A 13,719-nucleotide genomic window follows, 5' to 3' on the forward strand; every position below is an offset into this window, starting at 1 on the left:
CTTATACCTGCATTAAGGAGGCAATTAAACACACCTGAGCAACTACAAACGCCTGTGAAGCCATGTGCCCCAAACATTATGGTGCCCTGAAATGGGGGTACTATGTATAAACACAGCTGTAATTTCTACATGGTGAAACCAAAATGTATAAAAATACCCTTTAATAAAATCTGACAATGTGCACTTTAACCACATGTTATTTTTTTTAAATTACAAATCTCAAATTGTGGCGTGCAGAGGCAAATAAATAAATGATGTGCCTTTGTCCAAACATTATGGAGGGCACTGTTGGTCTCAGCATGGTGTTGTGCCGAAGGGCCAGTTTCTATGCTTTATGACTCAATTCGTATATTTTGCTAAATATGCAATTGCATGTGGACATATATTCCTGTAAACAGATGCATGCGATTTAAATTGCGAAAGATAATCTAAACCACTGTGGCATAACATATTAGCAAATTACCTTCAAGTACAACTGATAAATCACCCAGACAGAACAATTCTGTCCATGATATAACATGCTTTCCTTCCCAAAAGAACACAAATCATTCTCGCCTATCATCAGGGGATCTTGATTTAAATGAATGCCTTGACACACACGGCAGCCGATTGAATGGAAAATACACAAGCACTGAACCAGATACAGTGCAGTAATGGATACCTTTTATAATTAAGGCCTTTGATCACATAAATAATATTGATAAAATCTGCAGGGCAGAAAAAAAGATCCCATTAACTGCTGCATGGTCTCACAACTGGAGAGACCAAGGCAGAGAGAGAGGCAGAGAGAGAGGCAGAGAGAGAGGCAGAGAGAGAGGCAGAGAGAGAGGCAGAGAGAGAGGCAGAGAGAGAGGCACAGACAGGCACAGACAGGCACAGACAGGCACAGAGAGACACAGACAGGCAGAGAGAGACGCAGACGGGCAGACGGGCAGAGAGAGACGCAGACGGGCAGAGAGAGACGCAGACGGGCAGAGAGAGACGCAGACGGGCAGAGAGAGACGCAGACGGGCAGAGAGAGACACAGACAGACGGGCAGAGAGAGACACAGACGGGCAGAGAGAGACACGCAGACGGGCAGAGAGAGACGCAGACGGGCAGAGAGAGACGCAGACGGGCAGAGAGAGACACAGACAGGCAGAGAGAGACACAGACAGGCAGAGAGACAGAGATGTGCTGAATGGAGGATTAGTGAGGAGGATGTATACATTCCAATGTTTACTATATTTGTTTTGAAGTTTATCACCTGAAGACAAAAACTCAGTTCCCTCTGCAGAGATGCTGCCTGACCTGCTGAGCTTTACCTGCATGTTCTGCACTATTCTGGTCTACACTGCCCCGAAACATTCTAATTCTAATTCCAAAACCAGGACAACCAAACGGATGCTGCCAAACATTTAAAAAAAAAATCTTGTTTCAGGAAGAGGCCATCTTTTTTACATTTCTTTTCAAAAGCCGTGCCTAATTTCCTCCAGCAATCCGAAATCAGCAACAACCTATCCTTTTATACGATGGTGACTCTGCACAATTCCCGCTCCTCCCCTCACCCAACTCCCATGGCCACCCCAGGCCCCAGCCATATCTAAATCTCTCTGATTCTTTTCCGCTCCTGATCCCTCCCACATTCCGATGCACCACAGCTGCGATACAGTCGTGGGCACCGACCGGGTGGCGATGGTTTACAAGAGAACAGCTTAGAGCTCACAGAACCTGGCCTTGTCTCACAGGGAGCCCGGGAACGAGTACATTATTTTTTTCTGCTGAGTGGTGAGGGTAGCAAAGGGGAGAAAAGTCCAACCAATGCTGTTGTCCTTCAGCAGGAAACAGTACTCTGATTGTGTTCTTCTGAAGTGGCCTCTGCAGCTTTCCTCACTCTCCACAATGAGGCTGCTATGCCATTGGTATGCAGAACAGACAGAGCTCCTCTGCTCTGCTGCCTGCCTGCCTGCCTTCTCCAGCAACACTGATGGATTAACTGAGCAGAATGGGCCCTGTCAGAAGCAGTCAGCCACCACGAGGGCTACGGATTGCTTTCATTAAAAATATGCGCCAGTGTCAGACAACATTGCTGGATATGAAAGGGCTCCGGCCTATTGTCAGAGGACTGTCCAAATCCCCTGTCTGAATAATTTATTATTAGTTACTGTCAGAGAAATGACATGGTTACGAGGAGCAAAGCTCACATTAAAGAACAGCACCATCCCGGTGGGCATGAGGCAGGTGACGTGTACTTCTTGCTGCAAAATCTCAGTCAATGTTTTGTCTTAAATTCCAGCACAAGGTTACGATTGTTTCAATGAAAACACAGGGGAACCACTGAGCGGCAAGTCTCTCTACCATCTTCATGTCCATGCTAGATGATTACATCTCCACGAACATGCAAAGATTTATAATTTCTAGCTGGGGAAACCACACAAGCCATCCTGCCTCCCCCCTTTTCGGAATGCATTCTCTACTTATGTTTCCAATTCCTTTGTACTTTTCCAAAATTCTAAGATGGAAAATACTCACACATGTATGAATGGGCTGGGCTGGCAATTTACTTGTAGCAACTGGCCAAATGCAATAGGAACAATCATCCAATTCCCATAGGTTTAGTTTGTTTACTTCAGAGATACAGTGTGGAAACAGGTCCTTCAGCCCCACCGAGTCCGGGCCAACCAATTATCATCCGTACGCTAGTTCTATACCACACACTAGGGACAATTTACAGAAGCCAATTAACCTGTAAACCCGCACGTCTTTGGAATTTGGGAGGAAACCGAAGCAACCGGATAAAACCCATGTGGTCACAGAGAGAATGTGCAAACTCTGCACAGACTTCACCCTTAGTCAGGATCAAACCCGGGTCTCTGGTGCTGTAAGGCATCAACTCTACCATTGCACCACCGTGCCCCCAGTAAGCCTAAACAAAATAAATCATTCAGTGATGGAGGAGAATGGGATTCAGGCTTTCATTCAGAACGGCTGAGTTACAGACAAGTATATGCACAGCACCAAGCATCTAACATGCTTCCTTTGCCCTGCTTTAAGATATTAGTTCTCTGCACATGAAGAATTCTACTCACCAGGTGGGCACTTGCAAGCAAATCTGTTCACCTCGTCCTTGCACACACCATTGTTGAGGCATGGCTGGCTTTCACACTCATCAATATTTGTTTCGCAGTATACTCCCACGAAGCCTGGTATCAACAAAAGCATGGTGAGAACTATGCAAGCCTACATATCAACAAACCGTGCAGTGTCCAACATTTAGGAATTAATTAAAATCAAAAACGTAGTCTGATGAAGAGTGCTGGACTAGAAACATTAACTGTTTATCTCAGTGTAAATGCTGTCTAACCGGCTGAGTATTTCCAGAATTGTAGTTATTCATTCTCATCTTAATTGCTTCAGAGGAGAAGTAAACTATGCTATTTTCATTCATTCTTGGCATCATTCCTCATCAAACGATGTTAGTATGGCTTGTTGGTAGCATGTGAGCCTTGATCATAAGGTTGTTGTTTCAATCCAATTCCAGAAACTGGGGCACAATATCTGGGTCTACTATCCATAGAAGTATTGAGGGAGCTTAATTATTTTAATAATAAGTAGAACAGATCATTCAGTTTGTTAACAAGATCACAGAGTTCCTTTCCAATGTGGAGCAGACAATTGGCTATTTGGCAGCAATAAGAACAAATCTATGTCCTGCCACTGTGTGGCGCCATTGGTTAGAAGCAGATAACAGGAATTTTTTTAATTATTTCCATAAATGGTCCACTGTTCAGATAGCCTTCAAGTTCACTAGTGATACAAACAATTCTTGGACATAAGAATATTACCCCAAGAAGCCTCAGATGGATTGGGACATCATGCCAAAACCTGATATTTCTGTGCACACAGACCAAGAAGTCACCTGGCTCTAATGTGCAGAATCAGTGCACCATTAAAAGCCCAAATTGTACTTCAATCTGTGATGGGAACAAAATGCAGGCAGACTTGGTTTTCTTGGTCTCTCTGTGATAATCTGCATGCAGGACTGACAACATTGCAATCTGATACAGCTGCAAATTTCCAATGAATGATGGAAATTTATGACTGATAGCTATTTATATAAGATACCATTTAATTTCACAAGCAGCACAGATTTAAACATATTGCAGTCAAGTCTGTCTATTTTTATATTCAAAGTTTACCAAATGAAATGCTAACCATGAGCCTCATTACTATTAAAATTGTTTATTACTTTTTAAACAAAGCGGAACTGTAACTACTCCGACCCATAAGCTGGCTTTATATTGGATCTGTTTTGTTTATTTACATTAGGAGTTATCTTAAAATCAGGGTTGTATTCATTATAGTGTGGTTGGAGTTGTTCAAGTATCAGCAGAGCACAATGTGTAGCTGATAGAGCCCTTGCTTCATAGCAGGTTCAATCCCCATCTCCAGAGCTGAACGTGCGAGATTCCCCTTCGGGTGCTCCGGTTTACTTCCACATCCCGAAGGATGTGTGGGTTGGCAAGGTATTTGGTAATTACATTTCCCCTGGTGTGAAGGTGAGTGTTACAATCTTGGGAGAGTTGATGGGAATGCAAGGAGAAGAAAATTGGATCAGTATCTCAACATTTAAGAAAAATCTAGACAGGTACATGGATAGGATAGGGATATAGGCCAAACACAGGCAGGCGGGTCTAGTATAGATGGGATAGGTCGACACAGAATCGACCTCCGGATAGTTCGATTCAATGACACTGATTAGTCAGCGACTCAATTCTCCGGTAATTCCAACATAGAGAAGGATTGCACGTGTCCGCTCCGTCATCCTCACCTGGCATACAAATGCACTTGAATTCACCGATCTGATCCAAACAGGTGGCATCGTTCTGGCAGGGACTAGTAAGGCACTCGTTGATGTCCATTTCACAGCGTGGTCCCGTGTAGCCCACAGCGCATTCACAGCGGAAGGAACCCTTGGTGTTTACACACTTCCCTCCATGTTCGCAGGGATTTCCCCCTACAAGCAGGAAGACCATAAATAAGATAGATTGGGCAACATGTTTTCAACAGCAGCAACAATGAATGCTGCCAAATGCATCGGCTTCACACATTTCTCCATGCTTTGCCTCACTCACACACTTCCCTTTTGAAGGTTGATGTGCTCGCTTAATATTTAAACCATCTCAACATCAACACCACCAAAAATGGACCATATTCCCTTGAGGGATTCCACAGAGTATCCTTCCAATGCAGGAAGTCTTGTTTGGCACAAGAGTACCATTGCACGTTGAGGCAAGGACATCATGAAACAAAATGGAAGGTCCCACCTGCAGAGGGCTCAACACTTTCCTTAAAGGACCAGCAACGTGTCTGCTCCGTCAAGTTAAGTGATTGGCAACAGATCATTAAGTTAATAGAACTGCTCTCAATTATAGTGGTGCGACTCTTCCACCTGCCCCCTGCCTGCCACCCCTCCACCTCAGCATAATCTGTTAATAGCCAACTTACACCTGGAAACTGCACAGTAAAATAAAGCCCTTCCTGTTACTCTTGGCAATAGATGATTGCAATAGGGATTTTATTTTCTCTCTCTCTCTCTCTCTCTCTGCCTTGAGGGAGTTTGTGTCCAATTATCTCGGGTGCTGTGGACACATCTTGCCAACATGGAAACATCATTCATAGGTTCCACTTTGCCATCTCCGGATCATAATCCAAGAATTCTTTCTTAGTTTCCATGCAGATGTATTTTTGTCATTCAACTTCAGGAGTTCAAGGCAATAGCTCACCACACTATCTCAACGGGTCAGGCAGCATCTCTGGAGAAAAAGGATCTGAAGAAAGATCTTGACCCAAAACGTCACCCATCTATTTTCTCCAGAGATGCTGCCTGACCCTCTATGTTACTCCTGCACTTTGTGTCTACCTTCACTACACTATCTCAAGTTGGGTTGGGTGTAAAGACTAAATGGCCAACTTACATGTAATATCCATACTCCCAAGAATGAATTAAAAGAAACTACCTTAATTGATCATCTACATGGCACAATTACTTTCGTGACAAGGCGAAGGTGTAATTGCTTACCTAGGGAACATTCATTGATGTCCTCATCACAGACAGTCCCTCTGTAACCAAGGGGGCAACTACAAAAGAAGCTGCTCTTGAGAGGGTTGGTTTCACATGTGGCTCCTTCATGACAAGGGTTGCTAACGCACGCGTCGTCTACCTGACAGAATATACCTAAAAATAAAGAACCATTTATTATCCAACCATGCACACACAAACACAAGAACACTTACCACTTCCCCAATTTGGGTAGGGGAGACAGGAGTAGAATTTACAGCATTATGAATACACCCTGTAACCATCCTTTCCTTACTCCATAACATATCACAAAGCCACGCAAAAGGATTCCAGTTGACGACCTGCTCTAAACACCGTCTGCCACAATTCTACCCTCTCCACCATTAGTGTCAGAAGAGGGAATTAAAAATCTCTCCCATTTCAACTCATGCCTTGTGGTCATGACACTGAATGCATTTCAGATAGGAAGGGGAGCAAACCAACTGTGGCCCACCACTTCTACCAACGAGCCTGCAACCGCATACAAAGATTCATTATTATCAAGGATAGAGGATTACAAATAGAGTGAGCCACAGGTTTTAGGAGGGCAGAAAAAAGCAAAATTTCTTTTAAAAAATGTGAGAGAGTTGAGGGTCCTCATAAGACATCATGCACTTGATTGCCTACAAAATAATTGCCTCATTCAAGTGTTCCTACATGTAGATATTTTTGACTCTTCTCAAGCCTCCACTAATCATGTCTTCACATTAGCATTGCATTGAAAAAAATTCAATAAAAATCTGCTGCAGCGTACTTCTAGTAAAAATCTTAAGGACCAGCCCTCTTCCACCCCCAAACTGAGCTTTTCTACAAGAACCAGCAAGCAACCTTTCGACTTTTGTCTTTAGAACTTTAGGGTGGCACAGTGGTAGAGCTGCTGCCTCACAGCACCAGAGACCAGCCTTTGATCCTGACCTCAGGTGCTGTCTTTGTGGAGGTTGCACATTCTCCTTGTGACAGGGTGTCAGGGGTTATGGGGAAAAGGCAGGAGAATGGGGTTAGGAGGGAGAGATGGATCAGCCATGATTGAATGGCGGAGGAGGCTTGGTGGGCCGAATGTCCTCATTCTGCTCCTATCACTTATGACCACGTGGGTTTTTCCTTGGTGCCCCAATTTCCTGGTTCCCCAGTTTGTAGGCTAATTTGCCATTGTAAAATTGCCCATGATGTGTCGGGAGAGGACAAGAAATGTGGGGTAATATACATTAAAACTAGTGTGAATGGTTGATTGCTGGTAGGTGTGGACTTGGTGGGCTGAAGAGCTTGTTCCCATGCTGTATCTCTAAACCTCACTAGTGTGCTACAAAGTTAAGAACTATATTCTGCACCCTATATCTTTTCCTTTGCTCTTCCTATTGTACTTGAGTTTGGCTTGATTGTATCTATTTATAGTATTATCTGATTTGATTGGATAGCATACAAAGCATTTCACTGTACCTCGGTACACATGACAATAATAAACCTATACCAAAACTTGATCACTCCTAATCACCAGGAGCCCTTCAGTGTCCAGACTGGCCTGAAGTCAACAGCGGCGAGTATGAAGAGCGTCTCCGGTTCCCCACCAGCATTCACGGAAGGAGCATAACCAGGAGAGCCAGGAGCTTATTAACTCCCAAAACAAAGCGGTCTTGGACTGGAAGCTCCACCATGCCCATAAGGAAACAAAACAACTCTGCAAGGACCTGACGGCAGAGGCCCTTCAAAAAACCCATAACCAAAAGGGCAGATGGCTTGTGGACAGAGTGGAATAGATCCATAAACTTGCTGGTAAACATGCTGTCAGGAATCTTCAGCACCCTTGAGGCTATGCATGGGGTGGCTGGGAGGGGGATTGGGGAAGAGAAACAATTCTATATTTCACGTTGAAGGCCCTCTGTCAGAAGGAAAGGTCTTAACCCGAAACGCTGACTGCTTCTCTTTCCACAGATGCAGCCTGACCTGCTGGTGTTTTCAGCATTCTTTTTCAGTTCAGATTTTCAGCAGCAGAAATTCTTAAATATTCTAAAAGTATTTTTTTGGCGATTTGTTGAGAAGATACTACACAAATCTGCATGTGCAGTTCTAAGGAACAATTCAAGTTTCATTCCATGGCATTTTCAGTTTTCTTTAATATCTTTTGTTTAGCTGTTAAAGTGAGTGCAAACACAGTTCTGGCAAAGTTAAGAGAAGCAGCAGGTGGGAATGACAGATCCCAGCTGCAGGAACTGAATGAGACAGTGGAAAGAACAGAATCACCAGGACACAACAGTTGTTAGTCAAAGCTCCTTCATGTGTTCTTCCCAGACAGATACCAGGATGAGGTCAGTGATATCAAACGCGAAAAGAGAAGTAACTAATTTGTGTTCAACTTGACGTCAACCATTGTTGATAAATAGGATTGTAAATCAGGTCTCATTGGTTAATCAATGTCACCTTGTGGTGGTGGCAAGCATTCAACTCTCTCTTTGTTTGCCTGACTGTTCTTACTAGGAGTTGATCATACTATCATACACCAGAGCCTCTGCACCATCATTTGCAGTATGGGTACTTGCACCAGGTCCATTTTATTTAGCCAGTCATACCTGCAATCACAGGTGTTCCCAAACCCACACTTTGACCTTATGATCCCCAGAATTAGTCCGTGGTCTCTCTCTACTTATCAACACGCTCCTTCCTCGGGACAAATATTATCCCTTATCACATGAGCACTGACAAGCACGGAGGTTTGCTTCCCCATCACCTTCTCTAGCCCTTCACCACCTGTACATTGTCAAACTAAAATCTAGCACTAGACGAGCAGAGATTTCCTCTGCAGATACCAAAGGCCAAAGCCAACATCTGGAATTCCCCCTGCCACCAAATCCAGATGTGTTACTTCTCAAATTGAACCAGACAGTTCACAAGCTTGTTATCACAATTGAACAGAGCTTCACATATGCACCATCACTAACATACTTTAACTTGACTTCCTACAACTGGCCATCTCCATCTCTGCCTTATTTCATTGTGTAGGAAGGAACTGCTGATGCTGGTTTACACTGAAGATAACTGAACACCTATGCTCAGTCCGCCTTGGCCTACATGATCTCCTGGTTTTCAAATGTTTTAACTCCACTTCCCATTCCCATATTGACTATTCTGTCCTGGGCCACCTCCACTGTCAGAGTGAGATCACATGCTAATTGGAGGAACAGCACCTCATATTTTGCTTGGGCAGCTTACAACCCAGTGGTATGAATATTGATTTCTCGAATTTGAAGTAACCCCTGCATTCCCTCTCTTTCCGCCCCTCCATCACCCTAGTCATCCTGCAAGTTCCATTGTTCGCATCCATATATCCCTTCATTATCACCTCGCCTTCAGCCAACAATGGACCATTGTGGGCTCCAACTTTCCTTGATTTGTGGGAAATATGGCCAGCCCGGAGAAGCAGCGCTGGTGTCCCGTCAGTCCAGGCAGGGCTGTAGGTTAACCCGGCGAGACAGGCAGAGTTGAGCTGCATTTAGCGCTGAATTGAGCCTCCAAAACCGCGTGCGCCCGCCCGCCCAAAAATTGCCTCCCCCCTGTCCCCTCCATATTTTGATAGCAATTTTCGTGCCTGCTCATGAGCATCTTCTTTCATCTTCAGCGAATCTGCCCTCCTCACATTCTGGGTTGTGGGTCATTGCTAAACTCAAATCACTCCAGCAATGGATTGTCTTGCAGTGCCTAGCACCAAGGTTGGATGCTCTCTAAATTCACTTCCTGAACCTTCCTGCCTCGCTAGCTCTCTTTCCTGCTTGGAACACTTTCCCTTCAACCAAGCTTCTGATCATCTACATTAATATATTGTTTAGTTTAGAGAAACAACGCGGAAACAGGCCCTTCATCCGCACCTACCAGCGATCCACGCACATTAACACTTCCCTACCCTAGGGTCAATTTTTATATTTATACCAATTAAACTACAAACCTGTGCATCTTTGGAGTGTGGGAGGAAACGGAAGTTCTCGGAGAAAACCCATGCAGATCACGGGGAGAATGTACAAACTCCGTACAGACAAGCACCCATAGCCAAGATCGAATCTGGGCCTCGGGCACTGCAAATGCTGTAAGGCAGCAACTCTACCGCTGAGCCACCGAGCCGCCCTTATGAAGTTCAACATCAATACTCTGACTCATCTCAGTCAAGTGATGCAGTTAGGGGTGCTTTTGCTTCATTAAAACAGTGTTGCATGAATACAAGTTGCTGCTTGGAGAATATAATAGAATTAATTTCAAGAACCTAACAAAAATACATGGTTTCCTTCTCAGCAAAGCAGATCAGCAGTGATTTGTCTTAGATAGCCACACATGTGCAGAACAATGGACAATACTGGCTTGTGAGCAACAAAACTTTGCTGCCAAGCATTCAGCAGCAGGGAAGGATCAGTCACACTGTCAACTGAAGATTTACACAGAAGGCCAATTATAAAATATATTCATAGTTGCACTAGATTTTTTTTTTAAATCAGTTGTGAATAAATTCTGCCCCAAATTCAGCATTTCATCAAGCCTTGCCCATGGATGAGATGATCTTTGCAAATTAACATTATTTGCTTAAAGTTAGAGAACAAGAGCCTAATAAACAGACAGTTCCTTGAACAATAACTTTCCCTTATCGCTGCACATGCATCCCCGTGAAATACACCACAATGTCACTAAATCTGGATGCACAAAGTGGATATTTAAACCGAAATAATGTAACTTCCCTTTCCACATTCTTTCTAAATAAAATTTAAAAAAACAGGCTTTGGAAGATTTCCAAATCACTGCACTGAATTATGAGTACATTATCAAAACTGTTATCAGCCAAGAACCTCCATAGGTTTTCTCTGGTGCTCCGGTATCCTCCCAAACTCCAAAGACGTACAGGTTTGTGGGTCCATTGGCTTGGTAAAATTGTAAATTATCCCAAGTGTGTAGAGGATAGTGTTAGTGTGTGGGGATTGCTGGGCAGTGCAAACTAGTTGTGCCGAAGGGTTTGTCCCTGTGCTGTATCTCTCAACTAAAACTAAACAAGAGCTACAAGGTTGTTTTGTATCTTTATTAGGATAATGGCTTGGCAACACATCGGCCATCTCATGGCTTCCTCATGGGCCATCTACATGTGGAACATACTTTTATCTTGTCTGCAGTTGGAAGCAACACAATTGTTGTTCAACGTATTTTTTTCCAAATGGCAAGCGAGGAAAGTGCAATGGAATTACTTTGTTAACTATTGCTCTCTAACAACCGTGCCCACTGATTTAGCCGAGTTTGAGTATATATGTGCTGATGCCAGTTCAACATGACAGCACCGTGTATATTGTGTGGAGTGATGGGATGGAGGCATACAGAATGGTTTTACGGGTAAAGAGCACAGGGGCCAGGAAATGCAATGGAGTCTTCAGGGCTGAGCAGAGCGAAGGGGTAACTGGTGGGGCTTCTGCAGTATCCCAACCGTAACCCTTGATCACCCGCCGTGAAACCAAGAACTCCCCTGGAGAGGAAAGGCCACTCCAGTAAGTCTTACCTTCTGCCAAGGTCGGCTACAGGAGGCACCCCCACAAAACAAGAGCTGAAGAGGGCCGCGCAAGGAGGGACATTGGTTTGCGGGAAGACGGAAATGGAGACGACGACCACAATGGGCTCTTGTGGTGAGCTGCAGTTGGGACTATGAAATGGTGCCAAAAAGTGCCTCTGGCATATGGACTCAGTGTGCTGTCATGTACATTCTGTACTAACCTGTGGCTTGTGCTTATGCACAGGAATAGTCTTGCTGAGCTGTGTGCAAAAAATGTATTTCACTGTAGCTGATACATGTGACAATAAAGAAAACATTGAGCTAGGAGGGTGCAAGAGCTGGGGGGGAAGGAGGGAGAAGGTGCAAGGTCAGGTCAAGCACAGTGAGGAAGGAAAGGAATGATGGGGAGTGGAGGTTGGAGAGGCACCCAAACAGGTCTGTGAGTAACCCCAGCTTTCAGAAAGATACAGGAGCATCTCATAAGATGGAAATTACTGTTGCAATTGTTTGGCAAAGTATCAAGCAAAGATATCGTGGTTGCTCTTGCTCAGAGGTGACCCTGGGTGAAATGAAACACCTTAAATAACTGAACATATAGATTCATTTGGCCGATTCATTTCACTTCAGTGTAAACAGCCTTGCACAGCCACGAATCTGTACTTTCTTTCTATTTTTGGAACCGATTTGAAACCAACCAAAATAATGAACTTAAAGTATTTTTTGAGATAGGTTAAAACATATATTTAAGGAACAAGCAGGAAATATTCAGTTTAGTAATATCACTTAAGTCAAAGCATAAAAATGAAACAAAATAGATTTTCTTTAAAAAAAAAAGAAAAATAAGGGATAAAATGCACATTTTTTGGGGGAGAATAATCACAATAATTCACGAAATAATTTTGGTAACAAAAAAAAAAGGGCATTGTACTCAGTAGTCATTGTCACTTGTTCAATGGAGAGATCATGAACATCAACTCCTGGATAGAGGATAACGTCTTAAACTAGATGTCTTAACAGAAGATCAATATCATGACCAACATGATCACATGACCAACATCGAAAACATATTCAAGCCCACTCCACATTGTATGCACATGGCAATTTCACTTTAACCATCACCTCCCGATCAAACTTTCTGTGGAAGTTTTATTTGATTTTTACAAGAACTTTTATATAAAATTCACTTTGTTGCATGGTGAAAGGCTGCACTGGATATTGAAAGATGCTAAGTTAACGATGGACTAACCTGCGGAATTGAATTGCGATTTAAAGAGCAACGTGTGTGGTTTAAAGACGTCTAAAAATCACACCTGCGCTGTGCTCTTCTCTCCTCTTTGAAAGTCTATAATTAGTGCTCTGATTTTAGGAAGCTGTTGACAGATCCAGCCAATACCAAGAATCAAATCTGCTGGCGCTGACTCCAGGTGGAATCCACGTTCATTACAGGAAACTAGAAAGGCCTTTGGCTCAGTATATTGGGTTCTAAATTCAAATGGTTCAGGCAAACCAAATCCAAACCTCAAACCAGAGGTGGTGAAAGTTATGTCACTGTCTCTCTGCCCCAACATTATTCAAGGCCACCTTAATTCTACCCTAATTTTACAAACTTTAAATGAGCTGCAGAATCCCGAGAGAACACTTACCAGCTTTGCCAATAGGACATTCACATACAAAGGATGCAACTCGGTCGTGGCAGGTAGCTCCATGCATGCAGGTTGCACCGGCACAATCATCTATGTTCTCACTACAGTCGTCTCCACTCCAGCCATTGACACAGACGCAGTGATAGCCTCCGTTGATGTTGAAGCAGGTCCCTCCATTCTGACAGGCATTTGGCTGCAATTGACACTCATCCACATCTTCTGTACAAAACTGACCTAAGTGGTGGAAAAGATTAATAGTTCAGCAATGTAGTCCAAACGGCTTCAGTTCACACAATCCGAACATACTACCACTTTAAATGACTGTGAGGATTAACAAAATGGATTTAAAGAAACGCTCAATAAGCAGGGAAGAGAGAAGGGATGAATGTCTTTACTGCTTGGTCCAAGATGAAATGGGGCGAGAGGAGATTCACATTGGGGACACAAATACACAAAGGTTTGTCAGTTAA

The 13,719-nt window shown here is 43.6% G+C and overlaps 1 protein-coding gene across 2 annotated transcripts in view; it reads right to left on the minus strand.

The window, feature by feature from the left end:
• LOC129701053 (neurogenic locus notch homolog protein 2-like) overlaps positions 1 to 13,719 on the minus strand; it is a 147,622-nt gene that overhangs the window by 54,879 nt on the left and 79,024 nt on the right. For both annotated transcript variants that reach the window (XM_055641999.1, XM_055642000.1), the window contains exons 6-9: positions 13,250 to 13,483; positions 6,062 to 6,217; positions 4,811 to 4,996; positions 3,069 to 3,182 (exon numbers count right to left, since the gene is read on the minus strand). In XM_055641999.1, coding sequence (XP_055497974.1) covers positions 3,069 to 3,182; positions 4,811 to 4,996; positions 6,062 to 6,217; positions 13,250 to 13,483 — 690 coding nt within the window. The remainder of the gene's footprint in view (positions 1 to 3,068; positions 3,183 to 4,810; positions 4,997 to 6,061; positions 6,218 to 13,249; positions 13,484 to 13,719) is intronic.

Source organism: Leucoraja erinacea, chromosome 10 (assembly GCF_028641065.1).
Source record: "Leucoraja erinacea ecotype New England chromosome 10, Leri_hhj_1, whole genome shotgun sequence".
Lineage (NCBI taxonomy): Eukaryota > Metazoa > Chordata > Chondrichthyes > Rajiformes > Rajidae > Leucoraja > Leucoraja erinaceus.